This window comes from Sorex araneus, chromosome 5, assembly GCF_027595985.1.
Source record: "Sorex araneus isolate mSorAra2 chromosome 5, mSorAra2.pri, whole genome shotgun sequence".
In the NCBI taxonomy this organism is placed as follows: Eukaryota; Metazoa; Chordata; class Mammalia; order Eulipotyphla; family Soricidae; genus Sorex; species Sorex araneus.
In genome coordinates this window covers 51,980,427-52,006,442 of record NC_073306.1, presented here as the reverse complement: position 1 = coordinate 52,006,442, position 26,016 = coordinate 51,980,427, and the positions used below count along the sequence as shown (strand labels likewise).

General features: G+C 58.3%; 1 protein-coding gene across 1 annotated transcript in view; it reads left to right on the top strand.

The window, feature by feature from the left end:
• The window catches only part of ZBTB40 (zinc finger and BTB domain containing 40), a 72,259-nt gene extending 51,440 nt beyond the window's left edge, over positions 1-20,819 (top strand). Inside the window, exons 7-19 of the mRNA XM_004603413.2 lie at positions 1,694-1,889; positions 3,607-3,743; positions 4,025-4,226; positions 4,605-4,738; positions 6,430-6,598; positions 6,881-7,345; positions 8,026-8,232; positions 9,688-9,852; positions 12,066-12,280; positions 13,354-13,516; positions 14,077-14,163; positions 15,252-15,478; positions 17,051-20,819. Of these exons, the coding sequence (XP_004603470.2) occupies positions 1,694-1,889; positions 3,607-3,743; positions 4,025-4,226; positions 4,605-4,738; positions 6,430-6,598; positions 6,881-7,345; positions 8,026-8,232; positions 9,688-9,852; positions 12,066-12,280; positions 13,354-13,516; positions 14,077-14,163; positions 15,252-15,478; positions 17,051-17,245 (2,562 nt within the window). The 3' untranslated portion in view covers positions 17,246-20,819. The remainder of the gene's footprint in view (positions 1-1,693; positions 1,890-3,606; positions 3,744-4,024; positions 4,227-4,604; positions 4,739-6,429; positions 6,599-6,880; positions 7,346-8,025; positions 8,233-9,687; positions 9,853-12,065; positions 12,281-13,353; positions 13,517-14,076; positions 14,164-15,251; positions 15,479-17,050) is intronic.
• Positions 20,820-26,016: the final 5,197 nt, after the last annotated feature.

Sequence of the window (26,016 nt, the reverse complement as noted above, 5' to 3'; positions counted from 1 at the left end):
GTATTGTCGCTCAAGCCCCAATTTTTTTTTTTTAGAAAAGGGAAATAACATTAAAAGAATTATGTAACTTGTACTTGCTCTTCAGACCCGTATTTTCTCTTAAGCACGTGTCTTGCTTGACTGTTTCAGCTCTGGAGAAACCTGTGTTCTCTGTCGAGAACACGTACTTCTCTCTCTCTCTCTCTCTCCCCTTGTTTCTTTCTAAGTAAGTTTCAGTAAAAACGATCTTGCTTCACCAGGATTTTTAAAAAGAGCTAACTTACCCAAGGACACACGGCTTCTAGAATTGGGGTTCAAACTGGATCTGAGTGACCTTAAAGCCTGTGCCCAAACTCTGGATCGTATTTGCCTCATTGTGGATCAGGCCACTGCCTGGGAATTAAGATGTGCTGCTGAAATCAGAATGGTTTTTAGACATAAGCTGGGGAAAATTTAAATTGCAATTCACGTCGTAGAACTCTTGATATATATTAGACCTTAAGCAAAGAGAGTAGCTGTACTCTCTACTCTCTACTGACCAGGAATAGGACAGCTTGATTTATAATATATACATTCCTTTCACATCTATAATATAGATATTCTTTTCATCTATATAAAACTAATTTGGTTTTATAGCTAAATTCATTATTTTCAATTGGGAGTTAATTTGCTGATGGTGTCCTCTGGCACACCACCGTGACTGATCTCACTGCCCCTCCCGAGAGCTGGCGTCATCCCAGAAGGAAGCTCAGAAGCTGCGAATCGATAGATTACACATATTGCAATAATCCTCTACATTATCAGTTCCTGAAGTTCTGCATAGTGAGTTACAGTCCCTGAGGGAATTGCTCCCATTATGCTGGGACAGTATCTGTAAAACAGCTCCAATTATCCCCCAGAACAGGGGAGGGGAACTGGGAAATGATCCCTGGGACTGATGCGAGTGTCGTGGAGGATGGCACACTACTAGCAGCGAGAAGCAGTCAGTAGTCTGCAAGAAAAGTCACACAGAAATGCACGTCATTTGTTTACTTCAGAGGCTACTTGACTAATGTATAAATTATCTGGGTATTTAAATGGCTGTGCACATAGAATGAAAGGAAGCAAAGATACTAAAATTGTTCTGAATGGGCTGGAGTGATAGCACAGCAGATAGGGCGTTTGCCTTGCACATGGCTAACCCAGGTTCAATTCCCAGCATCCCATCTGGTCCCCTGAGCACCGCCAGGAGTAATTCCTGAGTGCAAAGCCAGGAGTAACAGGGGTTACCCTGTGCATCACCAGGTGTGACCCAAAAAGCAAAAAATAAAATAAAAATAAATAAAATTGTTCTGAATGACAGCCTGTACCATTGTTGTATAGTTTTTTTTTTTGCACAGGAGTTGAAAACCACTGTATTAATCGATTGCAGGTCTGTTTCTCCATCTTTGTGTCTGAACAAACTAAATCTGCCGGGCCAGGGGGATGTCAGTGCCAGCTCTGTCATTTAGGCCTGGCGGCAGGATACGTACGAAGGGTGTTTACAGAACTATTTATTTGGGCTTTTGGAAACAATATCATGAAGGAACTATGAAAGGAAGTAGCGCCGGAGCCCAGCAGAGGCATTCACGGGGACCATCTGTGCTGTCGCACCATCTAGTCAGGTTTCCCAGGGCTGGGTCAAACGCTTTCAGCACTCTCATAACTGGTGTGTGGTGATTGCTTGCCACTGCAGGTGATTCTGAATTGCTGCGAGGGCAGAACACCCAAGGAGACCATAGAAAATTTGTTGCACAGAATGTCTGAAGACAAGACCCTGACTGCTGAGAGTTTGGTAAAGCTCCTTCAAGCTGTGAAGATGGCATTCCCAAAGTTGGGCCTTCTGCTGGAAAATTTGCAGAAATTCGCCACTTTGCCGAGCAGCACCGCAGGTATTAGTTACTTGTTGGCCCTCTGGACCACTGCTACAGAAGCTTAAAACTTAAAGCAGCCTTTCGGCTCCATGCTGGGGGCGGGGGTGAGGTAATGTTCTCAAATGCCACTGCAAAAAGGGAGCTCATGGCCACAGAGCAGTGATCTCAAGGTTCCCGTTGCTAAGGTCTTTGGTCCAACATTGTGTCTTCGCCCTCAGGCTCCCCAGGGAGGCTCCTATGACTCGGCGGCTTGTGAATGTGTGGCTTCTCCTGGGCTGTCAATGCCGAAAGAGAAAAGAGGCTCACAAAGTTCACAGTTTTGGCAGATACGAACAGAAACTCAGACTTGATTTTGCGACCATTCCCCACATGAGTACGCTTCAGTTCCGTGCCCCAGAATGAACACTCCCTTATGTCCGTTCTCCTTGGGAAATGAGTCCATGTCCCTCTTCTTAGAGAAACAGCAGGACTTTAGCCAATTCCACCCTATACCAGGGCCTTCCGAACTGAGATGGCATTCGGAAAAAGGGCACTTGAGAAACCAGTGAACTTTTTTCTAACTGTTAATCACAATGTTTTCTTACACAAAAAATGAATTAGTAAAACAATGAGACAACCTACACCCTGCCACTCATAATGTCAATATTGACATATTTTATACATAACTCTTATGACGTTAAGATACTCTACCATGTTTTACTGTTATTTTCTCTGAGTATAACAACATTCTCCCCCCATATTAAAACCGAACAAAACAAAAAGCATCATCCTGTGTCTGGCAGGCTCTGTGGGTTTCCAGCATAAGCTGTAGGTGACGTTTACTTCTGGCTCTGCTATGGGAACACATGTAGCATGGTGAGAAGACTCTCCAGACTTACCTGGGTTTGCGTCCTCACTCGCTTTGTGGCTGTCAACCCTGAGCAGGCGGCCAAGTCCTGTTGCACCCCAGTTTGTCCTCTGTGGGATAGGGGTAAGAACGGTGCCTGTCGCATCCCCGAGTATGACTGCTGTGAGATTTCCACTGCACCTAGCACATTATGGGCACTCGGGAATTATCAATTATCAACATTGTCATCACAAATCCTGCAGTGACAGATGTCTTTAGAATAGGGATCTCTTTGTGTTCAGTTAAAGATAGGATCCTGGAAGTAGAGTCACCCGAGCAAAGCGAAGATTTCAGGTTTAAATCCTGCAAGATGAAGAGAAATGCTGGAGAGTTTTGACTCCTCCTTACAAATAGCATGTTCAAAGAGAGCAAGGGCCCGGGGATGGAGAATCTCCAGGGGTCGAATTCAGTTCCCATGCCACAGAGTCCCTGAGGCTCCTCTGCACTGCCAGGTGTCAACCTAGCTATAAGGTGACAGATTGACCTAGTGGCCACCTAAACAGAAGGGTGGGCCCGTCACACCCATGGCCTGGATGCATGCTTGTATTTTGGGGCATCCCCAGCAGCCTGCACCTCAGGGTTGACAGCGCCCCTGTTCATCCACCTCTCACAGGGCAGCCTTCTACTTACCCCCGTGTCGGGCTGCTACAGGCTTCCTCCGCCGTGTGCTAGTGGTCTTGTGACCCCAAACACGCTGAGTGAGGAAGCATAGACAAAAGGAGTTCCGAACATGTGTGTAGGAGACCACAGAATGAGCCGTTTCCCCTCTCAGAGGTGGCAGAGGCTCTGGGCTGGGACTGCGGTAGGCTCTGCCATTCCGACTGTTACCGCCTGTCACTGTCCTTACAGCGCACACCAGCCCCGAGGACTATGGGACCGAGCTCCTGAGACGGTACCAGGAAAACCTCTCTGAGATTTTCACGGACAGCCAGATGCTACTCAACAGGATCTCACAGGCGAAGAATTTAACCCCTGGGGAGAAGGAGGTCAGAGGCCAAAGGGAAAGAGGGGGAAGGAGGGAGAAGGAAAGGAGGGGAACCCTGGGGGTAAGCCGCCATCTCCATTTCCTATCAACAGGCACAGGGGCCAGTCAAGGGGGCCGGTCCTCCAGGGGCCAGTGAGGTGGAGGGTAGTTGTGCTTCCCGCCTTAGTGAGGGGGGTGGCGGCGGGGGCGTGCCGAAGGAAGACGGCAGAGCTCCATCGGGGTGCGAGATACTTAGGGCACCCAGCTGTGGCCCCCTGACGGCGTGCCCGGCCACCCTTGCAGGTCATGGAGGCACTGGTGAGGCGTGACCCCGGCTCAGGGGCCTTCAGTGCTCTGGTGTCCGAGGCTGCGGAGAAGCAGACCCTACCCGCGACCGCCGTGTGGCAGCTGCTGCTGGCCACTCAGGAGCCCGCGCCCTGCCCGTGGGGCCTGCTCCTGGAGGAAATCCAGAGGGAGCCCGGCGCCAAGGCTTTCTTCCGGGCAGGTAGGAGACCCGGCCTCCACCGTGGCACGGCGCGCACCAGACACCCAGCACCTTTGCCTGCCTTGCCAGAGCTCCGCAGTGGGAGTCAGTCATCCCTATCCCCATGGTTTTGGCCCCTCAGCCAGGGACACAGGAGTTTGTAGTCCTGGTTCTAAACGACTGTGGGGGGCGGGTGGGGTAGGGGGCAATCATTCTGCTCTCATCCCTGCCACCTGCCACCTTCCTCGCTCCCAGCCCCAGGTGGGAGACAGAGCAAGGTGTATTCTGATTGTGAAGAGCGGAGCTGAGAATCAGACCAGGGGAAAAAGGTACCCGTGCGGTACTTAGTTTTACTAAAGAGCTTTCCAGCACAATCCCCCCCTCCCCACTTTCTTTCAGTGATGACCCCCGAAAGCGCTGCCTTAGAAATCATCCTGAGGCACCGCGCGCTGATCCTGGCGGCTCTCCGGGAAAGGGCCGAGCTGAAGCAGAGCACCCCCGAGGAGGAGCGGCTGGTGCAGGCGGTGACTGAGGTGTGGGGGGAGCCGTGTGGGGAGGGTTTCACCCAGCACTCCCTGGGGCCTGTGTGGACTCCAAAGGGAAGAATCAGCCCTGCAGACTGAGCTGAGCCCCCGCTGAGCCAACACATTGTAACCAGTTTGTTCCTTTTAATCCTCCCACCTGTGTGTGGCAGGTGAGAGCGGGAGGGAGCACTGAGCGTTTTTTGCAGATAAGGGAAGCGGCTCCCTCCCCGGGAGAGGGGTCGCTCCGTGAGAGATGTAAGGGAACAGGGGTCCCTTGTGGGGGATGCTCCCCCTGATGGGAGAGGAGGCCAGGATTTCTAGGCAGATTCTGATTGGCTTGGAGTGACCCCGTTTGTCCAGACCTAGGCAGATGGATCTCAGAGGGACTGTGGTGATACGGGTCCCCCCAGCGTGTTCTAAGGAGGAAGTTCTTTCAGAGGGAGAAAAGCAAACCGCCTTCTCGCATACGCTATTCTGGTTTCTAGGAACAGCCAAGATAAACATAGCTAGAACAAAGCCTTTGCCCATATGGGGTGGCAAACACTGCCAACTCATTTACTGGGAGGCTTCTCGCAGTGTGGCCGGCATCCCAGAAAAGGCAGGTGGGGACTGGGAGGCGAGCCACCGGGCGTCCAGCTCAGGGTGCCGTGTGTCTGCGGGGGGCGGGAGTGTAGGGGGGCAGGGGCAGCGTGGAGGAATGGGGCATCCGATCACACGTCCACACCTTCACCTGCTTTTGGTACAGGGAGTCTGGGAGGTATGCAGGAGGGCGGGTTTCTCAGGGGCCCACAGGCGCACCCCATTTTTGTTCCCCCCCAACCCTGGGGACTCTCGATGGTGGAGGGATGGGGCAAAACCCATTTCCGAGGTCTTCCCAGGGGTGGCCTCACCCCTGCACCATACCAGGTACTTCAGAGACTGCGCTTCTGCGGTTCCTCGGGGTTAGCCTCACTAATTAGTCTCCTGCCTGCTTCCAGGAACATCAGGTTTATTTAGCTCGCCTTGAAAAGAGCAGAAATAAAATGTCTTCCAAAACCAGGATCCCACTTGGCCATCTGTGGATGGTGGAGCTTTATTTTCTCGGTGTACTGACTTTCTGCCGGTGACTCGGACATTCTGAGAGAGGACAGCTTTGAAATAAAACTCGTGGCCTCTTTCAAGCCCCTATTTGAACCTAATTTAAAAAAGCTGCCTTTCTTTATGAAAGAAAATGTTTAAAAGGACACATCTAAGTATCTAAAAATGTGAAGTCACTGATCGTGTGGAATTACTTCCAGACATGGAGACAATTATATATTATAAAAAGTTATCTTGATCTTCCAGACAGATACACCAACAGCCGAGTCCCGGCGCTCCGTAAGCTTTGAATACCGAGATCTAGAAAAGTTCTTTGAGAGGCTCCTTGTGTCTGAGAAGGTCCTTCTTTGAGAAGATGTTGAATGGGTTTTTGTTTGTATTTGCATTCTCATCCCCGTTTCTTCGCTTTTACCCATTTGTCTTGACAATGCCCCCTGTAGTTTTTGTTCTGTTAATTTTCCTGTTTGGGGGAAGCGGGACCCTTGCTAGTTTCCACGTGATATGCAGTGGTAGAGGGAGCAGTGCCTTCTTGAAATTAGCAGTTTTCCTCTTTGAAGTAGAAAACGGTGGAGAAAAATCCGCTGACAGGAACTGCAAACCGTTGTCTCCTGGTGCTCATTTAGATCCTGAGCAGTTCCTCAGAGACAGCCGGCCCTGATGCTTCCCAGAGAGCAGAGCCGAGCAGCGCCTCGGAGAAAGCCGTCTCCGCCATTGAAATGTGTCACCTCCTGTGCATCACCCACCCGTCTGTCCCAGGCCTGCAGCCTGTCCTGCAGGAGTTGGCATCCACTGGTAAGGAGGGGGGCGGTGGCTGGGGGACATTGCCGGGCAAGGCGCCGCACTGTTGCCTTTCTCAAGGGGGGAGTAGAACCGTTCGGAGAAGACTTGATCCAGTGTTCCCAGTGCCTCAGAAGGTCAGAGGCATCCAGGTAAAATGCTGCTGATTGTATCTCAGGACCGTGAGGGCAGGTGATAGTACCACAGGGTTTCATGAGGGTCCCCAGGAATCCCCGGTCTCTCCGAGAAGGAACGTCAGGAAGTAAAGTGGAGCCCTGCAGCCTCTCTCCCGCGCAGGTTTCCTGACCCAGGAGAACGGGGAGCAGCGGTGGAAGGTCAGGACTAGATTTCGCCCCGACGCCAACAACAAAGTGGATGGAAAGGCAGCCGGGCCCGCCGACGCGGCCTGCCAGGCCGGGAGCCAGAATGCCCAGGCGGAGCCCGCTTGCTCGCCAGGACAGCAGGAGAAGGACACGTCTGCCTCCCCCGACGCTGCCAAGAAGAGCTTCATCTGCAAGGCCTGTGACAAAAGCTTCCACTTCTACTGCCGCCTCAAGGTGCACATGAAGCGCTGCCGGGCGGCCAAGAGCAAGCAGGTCCAGTGTGGGGAGTGCAGGGAGACCAAGGAGTCTAAGAAGGAGCTGGAGAAGCACCAGCTGGAGGCCCATGGCACAGGCGGGGAGCCGGAAGCGCCCAAGAAGAAGAAGAAGAGGCTCCCGGTGACCTGTGACCTCTGCGGCAGGGAGTTTGCTCATGCCTCAGGTGCGTTCCGGAAGGCTCCGGAGCCGGGGAGGGTGGGCTGGGGGCGAGCAGGCCTCCCCTTAGCTGTGTGCAGGAACGCTGGGGGCGGCCTTAGAGAACGCAGCTGGTTCCTGCCACGGCAGGCAGTGTGTGGAGAAGAGCGTGAGCTTCAGAACCATCTCGCTGAGCTTTCAGTTCCTCCGCCGTTAAGTGGGTGCCCTGAGACCACCCGCGTGCTTTTCTGGCTAGTTGTGAAGATTTAAGATGACTGAGCGGAACCCTCGCACGGTGCCTTCCCTGCTCCGTGGACTGTGGTGGTGGTTCGCAGTCATAGCCAGCTGCGGAGCACCTGAGGCTGGGTTGCCACGTATCACTTGTTCCTTGATTATAAACAGGAGCCCCGGAACACCGGGAGGTGTATAGTCAGGATTGTTTTCTCTTGTCCCAAATGTCAGCCAAGCCCGAGGGAACATAAAAATGAATTGTCTCTTGCTCTTTCTTGCTCTTTCTGAGCGGCTGGGTTCTAGTTAAGAGAGAAGTACCTGGTATCAGTGCAGAGGGGATTGGCGGGTCGGGGGGGGGAGGGGCGGAAAAGGGAGTCCCAGGATGCTTTATGCTTTATCCCCTCCCTCCTCTCTCCCACCCCTCCCCTCTCCCACCCCTCCCCACACACACCCTCTCCTACTCTCTCCCCGCCCTAGGCATGCAGTATCATAAACTGACAGAGCACTTTGACGAGAAGCCTTTCTCCTGTGAAGAATGTGGCGCCAAGTTTGCAGCTAACTCAACCCTGAAGAACCACCTCCGCCTTCACACCGGGGACCGGCCCTTCATGTGCAAGCACTGCCTCATGACCTTCACCCAGGCCTCGGCTCTGGCCTACCACACGAAGAAAAAGCACTCGGAAGGTAAGGCGGGCCGAGGGCTTTGTCCCAGCAGGCTCCTGCCATGCCAGCTGCCCACACCACACATACCCGTAGAGAGAAATCCAAGTGGGGAGAGGTAGCATTGATTCAAAAGGGAATCAAAGCCCAGAACACCCGGACGCACTGATGACCCCGCACAGGCCCGGCACGAGATTATGGGAGGAGAGTTTCTACAGGGAGCCCGGGCGCAGCCTGACCACGGTGTCTCTGTAGAAGGTACAGAAAGCCAGGCCCTCCTTGGGCTTCGCTGTCAGGCTTAAGAATGAGAAGAGGGGCCGGAAAGATAGTACAGTGGGCAGGGCACTTGTCTTACATGCTGCCTTCCCAGATTTGATCCCCGTCTCCCCACGTAGCCCCCCCTCGAGTATTGCCAGGAGTGATCCCTGAACACAGAGCCAGGAGTAAGCCCTGAGCATCGCCAGGTGTGCCCCACCCCCCCGAACAAAAGAACTAGAAGAGCTTGTGCAGAGAACCTGCTGGGCTTGGCAGGTGCTGGGTGACCACACTGGTCTCGTCTCACCCACGGAGCTGCTGGTCTAGAGCAGAGGAGGGCCATCAGGGCAGGCCCCAGTGTCCTGCCCGATGGGATGGAGCATCAGCCCAGTGGGAGGGGAGGAGACCTGCATCAGGGAAGGCTGCTCGGAGGAGTCTCCATCTCCTCTGGGGAGTCCTCTTTAAGGACAGCCCCTCGTTTCACCTGGCTAGTGTGGTATCCTTCTTACTGGACCCCACCCCTTCCGCTGTTCCATGTACTCAGCCCCGGGATCCAACTGCTCTGTTTACATGTCAGCGTTGTGGGGGCCCCTCTGTGTCGGAAGCCCCGCCGTGGCTCCACGTCTCTCTGTGGACACTCACTGAGCTCCCCGGGCTGCCTGTCGGGAGCTGGGGGACACAGAGCGTGTCCTCACTGGCGCCAGGCGTCCAGACTTGGGCTCTCCCTGCCTTTCCGTGCAGTCTGGCCGTTAGATCCTCATGACATACATGAGAACATAGAGGGGGGAAAGCGACGGGTGTCACGCTTCCGTGAGGTGCTGGGAGGAGGCTCCCGTCTCAGCTCTGCACTGTGTGGGCTGTGCCTCTGGGCCCAGGAGACCCCTGCTTCCTGGGAGTGGGGTCGGTGCTGGCTAGCAGATGAGTAACCCCGGGGGACTGAGAGCATCAGCGCCTGCTGACCCCGCGGCATGTGACCAGCTGTGTTTGTGAGGTGCCGTTGGAGTGCACGGCTCCCAGCTCCTGCCCAGTACTTCACTCGAGCTGTCATTGAATATTCCTTCTCCCTCTCCCTCTCCCTCTCCCTCTCCCTCTCCCTCTCCCTCTCCCCCTCCCCCTCCCCCTCCCCCTCCCCCTCCCCCTCCCCCTCCCCCTCCCCCTCCCCCTCCCCCTCCCTCTCCCTCTCTGCCTGCCTTGGGGTGTGACTTTGTTCCTGGCTGTTTCCAGGGAAGATGTATGCGTGCCAGTACTGCGACGCTGTGTTTGCCCAGTCCATTGAGCTCTCCCGCCACGTGAGGACACACACCGGAGACAAGCCCTACGTCTGCAGGGACTGTGGCAAGGGCTTCCGGCAAGCCAATGGCCTCTCCATCCATCTGCACACCTTCCACAGTAGGTGCTGAGATTGTGGAGGTTGGGTCCTGGGTGCCAGGCCTGGCCCCGACAGTCCTCAGAGGCTCTGTCACCTGCCGGGACTGTGGCATGACCAGTCCTTTCCCTCTCCCACTTTCATGCAAGACCCTGAGTTCCTGGGTTTTGTTTCTGGAAAAAAGTCCCCATTTGAACAGGCTCGATTGTGGGATGCCATTTCTCTGCCCAGGCTGTTCCCTTGTCTTCCTGTTTAGTCGGCTTGGTTCAGCTTGGCCTGTAGAGATACATTAAGGTGACAAGGGAGAACTTCTGTAGCAGACGGGCCCTGGAGCATTCCCGTCAGTCCTCTGAGCACCTCTTCCTTCCCCTTACCCTCTGCCTCTCTCCCGCATAGAGTCACACCTGCCTCCCCCTTCAGAGCAGCCCGACGCTTTCAGAGTTTCCGTACCCCAGCCTCGGTGGTCCCCGCCACAGTCCCCTCACAACTTCTGCCCCCACATCCCTTTGCAAATGCCCTTTAACAGGGACTGCCCCCTCCTCCCTCCTCTCCCTGGGGGAATGCCGACACAGGCAGGTGACAACCCTGCGCTCCTGTCACCATTGCATCCTCCAGAGGTGCCGGGGAGGCACCTGCCACTGGGTGCTGCCTCTGACCCTCTTGCTGCAGCAGGACCATGCTCAGCGCCCCCACAGGGTCCTGGGCTGCGCCCTACCCTGTGCTGGCACCAAAGAGAGTTCATTAGCTTCCTGCATCTCTCACACCCCCTCTGTAAACCAGGGGAAAGGGTGCTCCCCGCCGGGCTGCTGGGAGAGGAGAGGGGCTGCTCCTAGGAAGCATGACGCTCCCAGCCCAGCCTGCAGAAAAGGCCCACATCAGGCCAGGTACTCTGGTGGCAAGGGCAACATGGCCTCTCTCCCATCAAAGCCTGCACCCCCATCCCCCAACGCCCCCTGTTCTTATGTGTAGTTGCCTCACAACCACAGGCTCTGTGTCCACAGTCAGTCTATCCAGGGACTTAGCCACAGCCCCTCTGCGCTGTGTTTGTAGCTGGACACCGGGCAGTCTAGGGAAGAATTAAAAGGCCACCCACCCCTCTCCCCCGAGGAATTCGTATGACTGCCCAGACTGCAGTGGGCTGCCCCCCGGCCCCAGAGCCACAGTATGATGGCCTCTCCATCTCTTTTAAGTGGCTTTCTGCGTTTAGTCTCCCCTTCCCGGTGACAGTGCGTGGCAGAACGGAGAGGACCCAGAATGCTTTGCGTGTCTCAGCCATGTCTTCGGCAACAGGCCCTACTTGCATTGCCTGTTCCCCGCCTGTTTCATGCAGCCACATCATTGCTCAGAGAGAGCAGCTTCAAAGTGTCTTAAATGACAGCGTAAAACTGAGATTGCAGGAGCTCATGTCCACAGGGAAACCAGTTAATGATACCAAGTGCTGCTTCATGTCAGAATTCTGGAATTAATCGGAATCACTGCACGCGTAAGACTGGCTTGCGAGCTGGCCCTTTCTTATGAGCAAAGGATTTTTATTATTAAAATATTTTGCTTTCAGAGAAAGACTGATGCTTCCTGCCACGGGGATGGCAAATGTATTCATGATCTGTGTTTGTTCTTATTTTTTGAGGCCTCACTAAAGAGTTGGCATGTCCAATTAAGGATGTCGCTCAGAGCTTGGCCTTAGGATTCAAGCTGAGATCTGTGACCCTTGTTCTCTCATTTCCCACCTATGCCACCGGACACCCAAAATCTTGATTTCCCTGACCCGTAAGCTAGGACTGAGGGTGGGAGCTAGTCACAGGGATCCTGGAAGTATTCGTGAGCTAATATTTGCAAGGCAGTTAGAGTGTGCTGGCCACGTGGTCCTCGCCAAATATCACCGATGTTTTTATTGAAATGTTCTCACTGTGGAGTCTCGCCTGGGGTGCAGTCATTCTGCTGAGAGCAGAGGGCGTATAAATGATCTGGGAGGGTGTTGGAGATCTTCACAGAGAATCAGAAGCCCCCGCCACTCGGAGGGGAAGGGCAGTGGCTGTATTCCCTGGGAAGCCGGGATGGGCCTGGACTCGGGGGCTGTGCTAAGAGGTGACAGGGCCTTTATCTTGGTGCTGCAGAGGTGGCTGGTCCTGCAGCCAAGGGCGGGGGTGTGAGCTTCCTGCCCACATGTGTGAGACCCCGCTGGCCCGGTCCCGCGTCTCACCCCCGGCACCCCTGCCCCTTCCTCTCGCGGCACCAGATATAGAAGACCCCTATGACTGTAAGAAGTGCAGGATGAGCTTCCCCACGCTGCAGGACCACCGCAAGCACATCCACGAGGTGCATTCCAAGGAGTACCACCCCTGCCTGACGTGCGGGAAGATCTTCAGCGCCCCCTCCATGCTGGAGCGGCACATGGTCACCCACGTCGGGGGGAAGCCCTTCAGCTGCGGGATCTGTAACAAGGCCTACCAGGTGAGCCGCCGCCTGCCCCGCCCCCGATGTGACACGACAGTGTGATTCCCACAAAGGGTACCGACTCGTGATGACTCCTCATGGGTCTGGAGCAGCGTCCAGGGGGGCACGGGAACAGTCCACAGGTCAGGGGTACCCCCAGGTGCAATGCCGGGAAGTTCACTGCAAGTGCTTGTTCATTTAAAGGTAGATTTCTAAGAGGGCCCAGTGGGTTTGGGACCATGGTGGGGCTTCTGCAGGCATGGAGCGTCTGTGGGTGCCCCTGTCACCAGCCACGTGCAGTGCTCAGAGTCCAGAGGACCCACTGCCCTGTGCACCCGGGGACCAGGGCTTGGCCACACTGCTGGATTCGCCTTGTTTGGGGGTTGCCTCTTAAATGCCAAGGTAGGACTCTGCTGCTTCACCTGAGAATTCAGTATGTGCTTAGAGTGAAGCCCCAGGTGGAGGGAAAAGGCAGCCGCCACCACATGAGAACCACAGAGCCACAGAGCGAACCCGCCCCCTGCCGGCTGCTGTAGACGTGGCCCCGTGGCGACAAGCACAGCCTCCAGCATCACCAGCAGAGCGCTGAGCCCGGCACAGTGACTGGGCATCGCAGAGCTGCGTCTCAGGCTCGGGGAAGTCACAGGACAGTCAGGGGTGTCCCCACACTGCTCTGGAGCCCGGGAAGGAGGGACATTTGGTCACGCTGGGTCCCGCAGAAGCAGGCGCTGGCTTCTCTGCAGTGCCTGGGCCTCCGGGGAGAGGGACAGACAGGAGGGCCGGGATGTGCCTCCTGGTCTGCTGTTGACGGCCTCATGGCTCTGTGCAAGGCAGTGTCACTCATCTTACAGACCGGACAGCTGTCCGTCTGTGTCACCTGTGTGCCCACACACTCACTGTGAGGACAGAGAGGCCCCTGCCTGGGGGATCATTGCAGCAGTGGGGGCCTGGGTCCCTTCCCCTGCCCAACAGCATCGGGGGTGGGCAGGAGATCCAGGCCCTGAGCCTCCCCTGGGATGTTTCCCCCTCTCGTGAGCACTCTGTAGCTGGCTGGAACTTTCTGGGACTAACACTTGCCCGGCCCCCTGCAGCAATTGTCTGGCCTGTGGTACCACAATCGGACCCACCATCCTGACGTCTTTGCGGCTCAGAACCACCGCTCCTCCCGGTTTTCCTCGCTGCAGTGCAGCTCCTGCGACAAGACCTTCTCCAACACCATGGAGCACAAGCGGCACATCAAAACAGAGCATGCAGGTGCCGCCAGGGTGCCGCCCCGGGGAGCTGACAAGAGGCTTGGTGATGCAGCAGCCATGCCTCTTGCCCACTTCCTGCCCGAGTCAGGGGCTGAGGGGAACCCTAAGGATGCCACTCGGCTCCTCTCCAGCTGAGGGTCTCGAGCCTGGAGGCCTGGAGCAGTGCCCCCTCCTCTCAGGCCCCTGGGAATGCTCCATCTGAGCCCACAGGCAGGCTGGAGACTGGGGGGCCTCCCCGGCCAGGGTGGGCACCTGCCTTGGCACTAACAGCCTCGTGAGCTTGGCAGGGGCGGCTTTCCTCCTTGAGAAAAGGAGCAGCCCACTCCCGCCACAGGCAGCGCCCGCCAGTGGGCGGCCAGCGAGTGTCCCCTGAGTGCGGGCGCTCGGCCAGGCTGTGGGGTTTCCTCACCGGGTCCTCACAATACCCCTGCATGTGTCCAGGTCTCGGGGACCAGGGCAGGGGCTCCTCACCATCAGGGTGGGAGGTCCTAAGCCCGTCGAGTGTTAACCACCGCTGTGCCGCCCTTCCCCCCTCGCCCTGCCTCCCCGCGTGCTGTGCAGATGTGAAGTTCCACGAGTGTGACCAGTGCAAGGAGCTCTTCCCCACGCCCGCCCTGCTGCAGGTCCACATCAAGTGCCAGCACTCAGGTCAGTGCCCTCTCCACCCACGGCCCCTGTGAGACAGGGCCAGTTCGGGTAGCCCCTCGCAGGCTGGCCGAGACCCGGGTCTGTCGGCCCATGGATGGTACCGCAAGGCCGAGCGCCACGGGCTGCCCCTTCGCCGTGGCGCCTGCAGTACATCAGACTGAAAGTGCCTCCAGTTCCGATGCGCGTTTTTAATGAGCCATTAAAAAAGAAAAACTGCTGGCAATTAAACCCTGCTTTCCTATCATTTAGAATTTATAGGTTATACTAAGTGCGGCGTTGGTCTTAATTTGACATAGATTTTTATGCTCTCTTGTGTCCGTACATAAAAAGGAGAACATAAATAAATGGATTAGGTTGCGGATCCGGCCTCTCAGCTTTGGTCAGACTGCCCGTGTGCCTCCTCTCCCCTGGGGTGGGGCCCGGAGCCACGCAGGAAGAGCACCGGCCTCATCTCTCGCACCCTAGATACAGCCAGCCTGCTCCGGGCATGAGGCTAGCTGTCCAGCCAGTCCTCAGCGCCTGGAACTTCACCTCCCAGCAGGGACCCAGGCTGAGGCCCTTGTCCCTTGGGAGGGACCTCCTAGGGTGCCTGTCCCTCACAGAGAAATTGGGGTTCTGGGCCTGACTCTGCAGGGACCCATCACATCTGCCCAGTCCTCCCCCTCACACCACTGCCCCAGTCCCTGGCCATCATAGAAGTCACGGCCCAAACTTCTTAGCCATGGACCCAGGGCTGAGTAGTGCCAGCATCGCCCTCTGTGGGGGACAGGGGGTGGACTTGGTGACACGGAGTGGCCTGACATGGATGCTAAGAGCCGTGGCTTCCAGAACTCTGCCCATCGTTCTGTTCTGGTGCACGGCAGTGCTTGCCACTGAGCCAGCCCCGCCCCCAACCCTTTTTCTCTTTCTTTTCTTTTTTTTTTTTTTGGTAACTGAATGGTTCCCCTAAGGATGAACCCCAAGCTACAGCTGAAGCCAGAGCTTCAAGGGCCACAAAACCCATCTGCCTCTGTGCTCCGCTGTGCTTCTAGGGCCTCCTCTTGGCCCCGCCACCCACCGCCGCCCCTCCCCTCATGTCCCCCCTACAGGCTCCCAGCATTTCCGCTGCCTGTACTGTGGGGCCACCTTCCGCTTCCCCGGGGCGCTACAGCACCACGTGACCACGGAGCACTTCAAGCAGTCAGAGAGCACCTTCCCCTGTGAGCTCTGCGGGGAGCTGTTCACCGCCCAGGCCCAGCTGCACGCACACCTGGACTCCGAGCACCCCAGGGCCGCAGGCACGGAGGCGCCGGCCACCGCCCCCCAGATGGTGCAGGTGACTCTGGGGGCTGTGGACGGGAGGGCGGGTGCCCCCCGCAGGGTACCCAGGGCCACGGGGGAGGCGCTGTCACACAGCCAGCCTTTCTCTCTGGGGCTTCACTGGGCCCACGAGGAGCCCGTCCAGACCAGGGCCTCTTGTTTGGGTCGCTAATGAGAGCAGGAAGTGCAGGTACCTGGGCGAGAGCCTGGAGGAAGGAGTTCCAGAAGTGGTCCAGGGAGCTGGCACAGTGCACCCAGTGCACGCCTGGCCGAGGCCTGCTCAGGCTGACTCCTGTGAGCACCCCAGGAGTGACACCGCAGCACCAAGCCAGGAGTAGTCGGGACTGGCCCAACATGCCCTGCCCGGGGTCTCTCCTCCCACCTTGCACGCTTGTGCCAGCTCCGGGAAGCACCGAGGAACGTGCAGGCCTCCGGGAAAGGAGAAGGGCGACCCTCCCAGGCGCCAAGGCTGTCAGCTCCTGCCCCCATCTCCAGGCAGGTGGGCAGGGACAAAGGGAAACTCAGTTCTTTCAGTCAGCCACAGCCGGGGGCGGGGCTGACGAGGAAGGACTTGCCTCCCTGCCCAGTCCCATAGAGCCACCAAGAGGAGCCCGGTTCTCCCCAGCCAGAGCTGCCCAGCTCTTATTCTCTTGTCAGAATTCTTGGGAATGCAGCGTTTGAGGGGAACAGTAAACAGGCTCCACTGCCAAAAGGAAGGGGGAGAGAAACAGTTGGGGAACTGCTGGCAGTGACGACGATGGGCCCCTGTCCCCGCCCACTCCGGCCGGCCGGCTCTCAGCAGATTTAGGCAGCACCTGGGTGAGAGCCCCAGGCAGTGCCCTGGACCTGGGCGGGCAGTCTCGGACCCCGGAGGCAGGTATAGAAAGGGGGTGTGGCCTGTGAAGATAAGGACCGGGTGCTGGCCGGGCAGGCCAAAGAAGGGCGCCGACACAAGTCACATTCCACCGAGGGATAGTTCAGGGGTATATGGTACACGGCAGAGCCGGGTTTGATCCCCGTGGCCCATAAGGTCCCCTGAGCACTGCCATGGAGTTCCTGAGCTCTGCCAGGTGTGAACCCAAAACAAAACAAACACAGAAATCACAGTCCCCCCCCCGCCTCATCTTCATCTGCGGCCGCGTGGGCTCCCGTAGATCCCCGAGGACTCGGCCTGACGTGCCACCGTGGCGAGGCGGAGGCTGTCGGTAACTGGCTCCGGGTCCGTGTGCCAAGCGGGAGACCCGCCGCCCTCAGTAGCATTCCTTTCACATGGCACTTGCCTCCAGAGTGTCATCTCGGCGACAGGGAAACCCAGTGAGAGGAACGGAGCCAGCGTTCTCCGGCGCATAATCACAGAGCCCGGCGCCCCGGCCGGCCGGCGCGCTGGGCTCGATGATAGCAATTTGGCGCCCAGAGTTATTTAAATTGTTCGCCTGCCTCCTCTTTTGCATCGCTGCCGCGTGAGACTCGCCTCTTCCCATTAGGCACATGTAATTGCTCTCCTCAGGTGAAAACATAAAGATCATCATTACGGCCGAGCCGGGCGCCGCGGAGCTGCCCCCGCAGCCTCACCCACTCTCCCTTTCAGGTGGTCCAGAGCGCGGAGCCGGAGGCCCCCGCGGAGCAGGTGATCACGCTGGAGGAGACCCAGCTGGCCGGCTCGCAGGTGTTTGTCACCTTGCCAGACTCGCAGGCGCCTCAGAGCAGCTCCGAGCTGGTGGCCGTGACCGTGGAGGAGCTGCTGGACGGCACCGTGACCCTGATCTGTGGGGAGGCCAAGTGAGCGGCCCCACGGCCGGTGGACTCGGATGCATGCAGTGGGGAGGAAAGTGCCTCCGCCTGCCCTCGGCACCCCCGCCCAGGCTGCCTTTTAGCCCAGCGACAACCAAAATGGCCTCACCCGGAAACTCAGGAAGCATCGTTTTCCTCTGAGTTCTTGGCGCTGTCAGCCTGCCTCCCTCTGCCTGGCTGCCGTGGCCTCAACAACGCTGACCACCCCCAGGGAATAGCCCAACCAGCAGGAGGTGGAGCAGGGGGCACAGGGGGATGGTGAGCCCCCCCAACGCACGCGCGCGAGCGCGCACGCGCGCACACACACACACACACACACACACACACACGGCTGAAAGCTGTCAGTGCCTTCTGGCTGTTTAAATAAGAGAAAGATGAGAAAAGCACCCTCAGACCATCCAGGGACCCCGACCTTCAGCCTGTGGCCCTTTCCTCACTGCCCTCCCTCTCCCATCTGCCTGGGGTCCCCCACATCACCCAGGACAGCCCCAAGTCCTTGCTGCACCCCCACCTTGTCAGGAGGGCCAGCCCTTCCCTTAAAGACGCAGCTCTAGGGGGGTTCTGTGGAGAGAGCTGGTGTAAGTCACTCCACTGAGGGCATTCTCCCCAGGGCTCTGCCCCTCAGGGGTCTCTCTGCCGCCTTCCCCATCCGGGATTGGCGGGCGGGGCCAGGGAGCTGTCGTCCCTGCCTGCCTGCCTGGGCAGCCTGCTGGGGCCCTACAGGTCAGTGGCCCTTTGGAGTCTGGATTTCACAAGGATTTTATCTTCGGTTCCCAAAATATCATCTTGTAATTAATGGTTTGTGAGATCCATTATGAAGTGCAATTAGATGGATTCAGTGCGGCCACTGGGAGGGACTGACAGGCATTTTTGATTCCTTGATGCCCCCCGAGGTCAGCGTGAGCCTCGGCCCCCTGCGCGGGCTTGCTGAGGATGCGCCCTTCCTTCCTCTCACATGTCAGGCACAGGGGCGGTGAGTCAATTGGAGTCATGGCCTGGACCACACAGTGCTGGAAGGGCAGCAGGTGGGGCCTTAACAGTGCCCAGTATCCTCTGGCCGGGCCTCGGGCAGCTTCCTACCACCAGCCAGCCCCCGTCTCCAGCCCCCCAGTTCCTCCTTTGCCCGTCGTGCCCTTCGTTCTGGTTGGCGACTGCCCAAGCTGACCCCATCTGGGCCTGACCGCCAGAGAGATCTTCAAAGGAACGTTGGTCTCAGAAGCCAAGGACTGGCCAGAAGATGGTGCTCAAACCCTGACGACTTCGTCTCCGTGGGCAGCCCTCACTCCTCCGGCCCGGGCCTCCTCGTCCTCTCACAGTGCGTCCTGTCCCGGGAGCTGTCAGCCCAGGAGAATCCTGGACCTGCAAGTGACTGACAGCCCTGGGCTGTCCCCATGGCCCCAGACAGAGCCCAGGCAGAGAGTGGAGTGGCCTGTGCTGCAGTGGCCACAGGGGCAGCCGTGGCCACCGCTGGAACTCCAGCCCCAGAGCAAACTAAGAGACCCAAATTGCAAAGGGCCTGAGGGGAAGGGGATCTCTCCTGGCAGTTTCCTGACTAGGACGGAGAGGGCTGGGTGCGCGCCTGCTTGCCTGCTGCAGGCCTGGGCTCTGGCCCCAGTATTGCATGGTCTCCTGAGCACTGCCAGGTGTGACCCCCGACCACCACCAAACCAAAAAAAAAACAAAAATCTGACTAGAGAACAGCTCTTAAGTGCTCAGTCCCAGGTTCAACTTCCTCCGGAGCCGCGGGAGTCTTCCTCAGGCTTCTGACAGACCCTGGGCCATGGGGCGCACAGCGGCCGCCATGCAGCTGTGCCCCCACCCCTGGGGCTCTAATGGCGGGTGGAGGCGGCCACCCCGGTGCCAACCGCTGCACCGACAGCGGCTTTCTTGGCTGCTCCCCACCCCGGTGGGTGCAGGCGGAACTTTCCTAGCTCTGCCTGGCCGCCTTGCCTTTGCCCCCACTTCTGCCATCCTCTTCTCGGTGCACGCCACCGGCTCTCCTGGGTGTTCTCAGCCCCGTTGCCATGAGCATGACTTGGGCCCCAGGACTTGTTCACCGGAACCCTCAGTCGTCTCCTGTCCAGAGCTCTGGGTGCAGCTGGGGCAGTAGGGGGCTGGTCAGGCAGATTTCCTGTCCGTCTCAGCTTGTAGGCATGATGGGGGCACCCTTGAACCAGTATGTCCCCAACCCTAGTCCCCAGGAGACAGAGCCCAAGTCAGCAAGTGGGACCTGAGCGCCGCAACGGAAGTGGACACGTGTGTTCTGCCCAGCTGTCCCTCACTGTCCCCAGCGCCGTTCAGCCCTGCCACTCAGGACCTGCCAAGGAAACAGCTCTTTCCTCACGGACCCCAGAAACAATTAGCCTCACCCCCAAGGAAGAAACCACAGCAGGGGCTGAGGCTTGAAAGGGGCCTGATCAGAGGGGCTAGGGGGACCCCAGAGACCTGCACCGGGCTTCAGATCTGAGAGATGAGACAGGGCCCTCGAGTTTCTCAGCCAGTGTTGATACAGGAGGGTGGTGCCTTTAAGACATGCGTGTGCCTGAGCTGTGTGGATGGGCTGAGGGGTGGCAGAAACTGCTGGCCACCCATGGAATGGGGGCGCATGGCATTTTTATTAAGTTGGGCGTGGGGGGGGCGAGAGAGCGTGTTCAGTGGGCTGAGCACGTGCTTTGCCAGCAGGAGGCCCAGGTGTGATCCCTGACACTGTGTGTCCCCCAAGCACTGTGGAGTGTGTCCCCCCACCCCCCGAATGAATGAATTGGGGTGTAGAGTGAAGTGCTGAGACACTTGGATCAGTTGCCCTGGCCCTGTTCTGAGTCCAGAGCATCCCAAGGGGACTTGGCGAGACAGCAGGACAGGCAGTGGTGAGGGGTGCAGGAGGAGAGCTGAGGCGGGGTTGGTCTGGTCTGGTTGCCATAGAGAGCGGTGGGGCTGGGCGTACTCAGACCAGAAGCACGGAAGCACAACCCAAACACAAACCTGTGCATACGTGTGTGTGTGTGCGTGTGTGTGTGTGTGTGTGCGTGTGTGTGCGTGTGTGTGTGCGCGCGCGTGTGTGTGTGTGTGTGTGTGTGTGTGTGTGTGGACTTGGGGGCTGAGGGGGGGATGGCCCGCTGCGAGGCTGGGGCTGGGGCTTGGTGTGTGTGCGGGGCCCTGGTTCTGCGCTCCACCCCACCGGCAGAAACTGGTAGCCCTTGTGACCTTAACGCACTCCCTGATCACGGCCACCACACCTGCTGCCACCTGCCGTTGGGACAGCTCGCCAGCCCGTGGGGCCGTGGACGTTGGACTACAAACCACTCTCCGGGCTCGGTGTGCACTGCTCCCTATAAATAAAACATGGACTTGGGAAACTCAAGACTGCACGCGTTTTGCTCGGGCCATGATGATGCGTGCCTGTGTGTCCTTTGTCCCAGGCGGCTGTGGGACAGGCCAGGGCTGGGCGGCCAGCTCTCCAGGGCCGCTGTGCCTGCAGCCACATCAGCGCAGGTGAGGCCAGCTGGCATTCTTCTCTGGCCTGCGGGTGGGGTGTGGGGCTCGATATCCCGGTGTGGGGGGGGCACAGGCTCCCTTCCCCTCTTACTGTTGAGGTGCTGGCTCTGAGCTCCCTCCGCCAGTTCCCCTCTACCAGTGAGGGGAGGGAGTGTGTTTGCCCCACCCCCACGGAATGGGAGTGCAAATTAAAAGCCTGGATTGAGTGGATTTGGTGTTGATGTTTTAGCTGCCAGGAGCAAAGTCCCGTGCACGCAGGTCGGCCATCCCCTGCCGTGCCTGGCACCGAGGGGGCTCTCCATTCCCGCAGCCGCCTGTCTCTCCTTCCCCTCGGAGTTCTTAGGGATTCTCAGAACACCCACCACTTTTCATTTATCTCCTGAATCCCCACTGCCCCCAAAGCATGAAGTGCTGAGCAGATAACTGTAAAATAAGCAGAATCCTTTCCCGGTGAACAGCTGAAAATGTCACGTTGCTGGCAGCCGACAAGGAAAACAGGAGAGGCAGCCCCAGATAGGATGTTTGTTTCCGCAGCACCGCGCCCCAGGTAGGGCTCCAGGCTGTGGCTCAGGGAGGACGTGCGGGAGTCACTAGTTCAATTCCCAGCAGCACCGCCCTGCCAAGCAAGTGCAAAAATCCCAGGGGCGCTGATGTGTGGGATCCCCAGCATCTCCGGGACTCTGCAACCCAGTGCATGGCCGCTCCCCACCCTCCACCCCTGCATCTCCATGCTGAAGGGAAAGAAGGGGAGAGAGAGAACACCGTGTGCGAGAGAAGAGCCTGCAGCCCGGAAACCGGGGAAAGCAGGCGGGGACCAGACTGGGGGGCTCTCGGCTACCTCCTGGGGCAATTCCTGCAGTAGCACCAATGGGCAGTTGAGCTGGAGCTGTGTGTCGGCTTGAGAACCTATGTCCAGGCAGCGAGGGCCCGTTGTCACCGGGGATTGGAGTCCCGCCACGCAGGTGGCGTGTGTACGGAGGTGGCGTGCTGGAGCGGGGCTGGAAATGGGCAGAGCAGGTGCCCAGGGGCCTGGCTGTCGGACAGGCAGGAGAACTGGCCGTGGAGGGGCTGAGCTGCAGGGGGAGGGCGACTCTAGAGCCTGCCAGCCCGCCAGGGTGTCTGACCTGGGGCTGCTCATTCCTAGCAGTGGCTGCCTGCCCGTGAAGTGCTGGCCAAGGGAAGGGCTGCGTGAGTGACATCTGTGCATGTTTATGGCCCTTTCAGGAAGCCTGGAGCCAGAAAGCCGAGGCGGAGAGAAGATAACCTGATGTGGCCTAAGACGAGGGATTTAGCTTCTGGACATGGGCGCATCTGTCCCAGAGTTGGGAGGATGGTGACAAGGTGGGGGGGCCCACCCAGGAGGGAGCCAGGGGCTCACGTGCCCCTTGACACAGCAGCAGAGGCGGGGTCAGGCGGGACCCTCTCCCAGGAGAGCAGAGGAGACAGCCAAATAGGGAGGATGATCGATCTGCTCCCACTCATGCCTCCTCCTGCCCTCCGTAGCCCACGCCGGGGCTGAGTTTAGAGTGAAAGCAGAACAGAAGCTCTCTCTGGGCTTATCTTGAGGGAGGAGGGCTCCCCAATAGCTGGGGTGGCTTCCCTCGCACACGGACCTGGGCAGAGGAGAGATGCTTCCAGGAAATGTCCTTCGGGCTTTTCCTGGTGCCATCGCCCAGTGTGACGCCGTGTCCAGCTCCCAACTGCTGAGACACGTCTCTGCCGCACGCCTGCCCCGGGGCAGCTGGTTGGTGCTTGGAAGGTGCTGCCCACGCTCGCCCTTGGGGCCACGCGAGAGCCAGCTTCTGCACCTCATGGCTGCTGTGAGGCTGTTCCCCGGCCCCCTGTGGGCTGGCCTGTCAGAACCCCCTTCCTTTGTCCTCCAAGGAGGCGTCCGCGGCAGGCCAAGGGCAGCTCCGGGCCCGGCACTCCCGGCTGCTCTCACGCGGGTCCTGCCGCTCCTCACGGGCTCCCCCAGCACGGGCCAGAAACAGCTGATCAAATAGGCCCAGACAAGGTCAGCCCAGGGACCCACAGCCCCCTCCAGGGGACATTTCACAGGCCCATCATAAGAGTGTCTGATAAGAACAGGCAGGGGTTGTGGAGGGGGCTGCGGGGCCGGCCCAGAAGCAAACAACTTCTCTTTCCCGTGGAGGTGAAAGACTCCGTGCTCCATGCAGGGGCCAACCAATGCCAGCCAGAGCCACGTGTGAGCCCAGGGACCAGGACGGCTGATGGCGTGAGCACCAGCCTTCGAGAGATGTCAGGTGTGTAAGAGCACTGTGGGCTGGGAGCCCAGGAAGAGCCATGTCACGGGATGACTGCAGAGCCTCCTTGCTAAACGGTGACCCTTCAAGGACAAGACCTGTGCATGAGCCTCTGCACATACACACACACACACACACACACATGCATGCCTGTGTGTGCACACAGATGCAGGCACATGCACAGGTTGGATTGCACGGGTCTCCTGGACTCTGAAGGTTCTGGAACCCCTGAGAGCAGCGTGGTCCCTGAAGGGTGCTGTAGGGGGAGGGGATGTACGCGCCATCCTTTGAAATGGTGTATAGTGCCAGCACCCGGGGCACTCACCTGGTTGGCCGGGCAAAGATTTGTGTATGAGAAGCCAGAGCTCCACACAGCCTGAGGCAGCCCAGCCAGGCTGAGACTGCTCTGATCTGCTGGAAATGTGCTCCTTAGTCACCAGAAGCAGGTCCTTTGCCTTGCTTGGGAACGAGATTGTTAGTGGCCATTGCTATCACGTTTGAGGGTGGCAGGGAAAGGTGACACTTTGCAGTGTTCAGGGTTATTCCCAGCAGTGCTCTCGGGACCAGATGTGGCACCAGGGATTTGAACCGTAGTCAGCAGGGTGCAAGACCAGCACCTTAATCCCTGTACTATCTCTCCAGCCCTGCCGTCACTTTGGGGGGGCCCTGTCACCCCTCTGCTTCACCGGTTCTCAAGTCAGGCTCTCCTTGAGATGTAAGTTGGCTTCAGAGCCTGCCTGAGTGCCCACTGGCCTAAGCCTGGTGCCAGGCACATGTGAGGGGCTAGGAAGCTTCCAGAACATGGCAACCAGGGTTCAATACCCAACATCCCATACGGTCCTCTGAGCACTGCCAGAAGAAATTCCTGAGTACGGAGCCAGGTGTAACCCCTGAGCATCTCCGGGTGTGGCCATAAAACAAAAAAAAAAAGAAAAAGAAATGCGGGGCTGGTTTCTTGGCCCGACCTGTTCTGGAAAGCGTCCAGCTTTCCCCTCCCACCAGTCCTGAGGAGACTAGATTTCCTAAAGGATAAAACATTTCCTCGAACAGCAGGCATCTTACCAGTAAGAACTGGATCAGAAAAGAACGTGAAGTGCATGAAGTGCCGTGACCCCCGGTTCCATTTCAACTACGGGCTCACGTGCCTACTCTGACCCTTGCCACTCCCTTCTCTGCGGTCCCTGCATTTCCAAGCCTTTGCCATGGCTTTCTCACTGGACTCTGGCGGCAGTGCTCCCAGGCTGGAGGGGCATGCCTCACTGTTTTGCAAATGGAAAACTAGAAACATTCCGGGGAAAGGGGGAGCAGAACCCCAACATCAGGGTCCAAGGGGTGGGGAGCAGAGCAGCTGGACCCAGCATGGCCTCTGCTTTGCAAAGCAAAGAACCACGAGGGCTGCTGGGCGAGGCCTCACACCAGGGACGGCTACGTGCTCCTGTTCTGTCCTGCCCGGGGTCGACGGCCCTGTGCGTGTCAGCCCCCAGGCAGGCGGCACATCCATATCCCGGTGCCTGAATGAGCACCGAGCAGTAAGAGTCTCCAGCAAGATGGAAGCAGTCTTGTCCTTGCTCTCATCAGGGAGCCCCTGGCCAGACATGGCTCTGAGCTCCTGAAACGTGGCTGGCGTGAGTGGGAAACAGAACTGAAGAGTTTCCCCTGACCTAGCCACATGGGGCGTGGGACAGCATGGGACTAAGAGAGGCTCTGGGGGAGGGTTGGACAGGAAGGGACCGAGCCCAAATTCAAACCCAGGTGTGCTCAGCCTCCAAGCCCGTGACTGTTCTGCCAGCTCCCAGTGCCAACACGGGGCTCATTCAGGCGCTCTGGGCTTAGGAGAACTGTCCATGGTCCAGGCACCTCCACTGGCCTCTTCTGCGTCCCCATCCAAAGCCTTCATGGTTCTCGTCCCCCTAGTGGTGGAGCCCAGCATCCACTACAGCGCTGCTGCCCTCAGTCCATTCTACAGATGAGTAGAGCAAGCTCCGGGGCGGCGAAGTTTGTCCAAGTTCACCCAGCTTTTGCAGGAAGGACCAATTACACAGCGCCCCTTCCTCACTCCTGGCCCTCCAGCTCCCCCGCCCCCGATGACGCAGTCTGGCGCCTCCTGCCCCCTCCCTCCACCCCTCAAGTCTGTGGGCCACATGGAGGGGGGCGGTTCGTGGGCACTCAGGGGAGCCTCTGGCCCTGGTGCCTGTGGCTCTCCGAGTCGCTGTGGAGAGCTAGCACTGTCTCATTAAACATGCTTTGTGGGAAGCACAGCGCAGTCGTAATTGCCAGATTTGTTTCTCTTGGAACTAGATTTGGGGCAACACGCCAGCATGTTTATAATGGAAGCTGTGGGGAAAGGAGCTGTGTGGCCGCTCACGAGCTGGGTGACGTGCGAGCGGGATCCCCGCGCCCCCCTCAGACCTGGCAGCAGGGATGCAGGCTGACCTCCTATGGTGCCTGTCCCTCACAGAGAAATTGGGTTTCTGGGCCTGACTGCCACACCCCTGCTCCTGGCCTCAGGTCCCACACCGGTCACAGGGCCACCCACCTGGTACGGTGGGACCGAGCCCAGCACGGGCTGCCCCGTGGCCAGGGTGCCCCAGAGGCCCAGTTGACTCACAATGCCCAGGGGTCCCTCAAAACCCTGCCCTCCGGGATGAGCACTGGAGGACTCTCCGGGCTCCACGCAGAGGGAAATGCACCCCTTGAGGCTGAGCTGGGCCAGAGCAGGCCTCGGGGGGCTGTGGCCTCCCTATGACAGGGCTGGAGCCTTGGACTGTGCCCCCTCCGTGCAGCTGGAAGGAACGGGGAGGGGCAAGGACACTGCTGGGGAGGGGGAAAGAGGCTGCCTCAGGAGGAGCCCGGGCCCACAGACGGTCGGGCTGCCGAGGGCAGCCCTGGGTCAGCTCTCAGCCCTGCCACTGCCCGTGCTCAGTTCTCTTTCCCTCAGCGCTGAGATGGGCGAATGCACGTGCATGCCACCTCGGGCTGTCAGAATAGCAACGCAGCGCAGAGA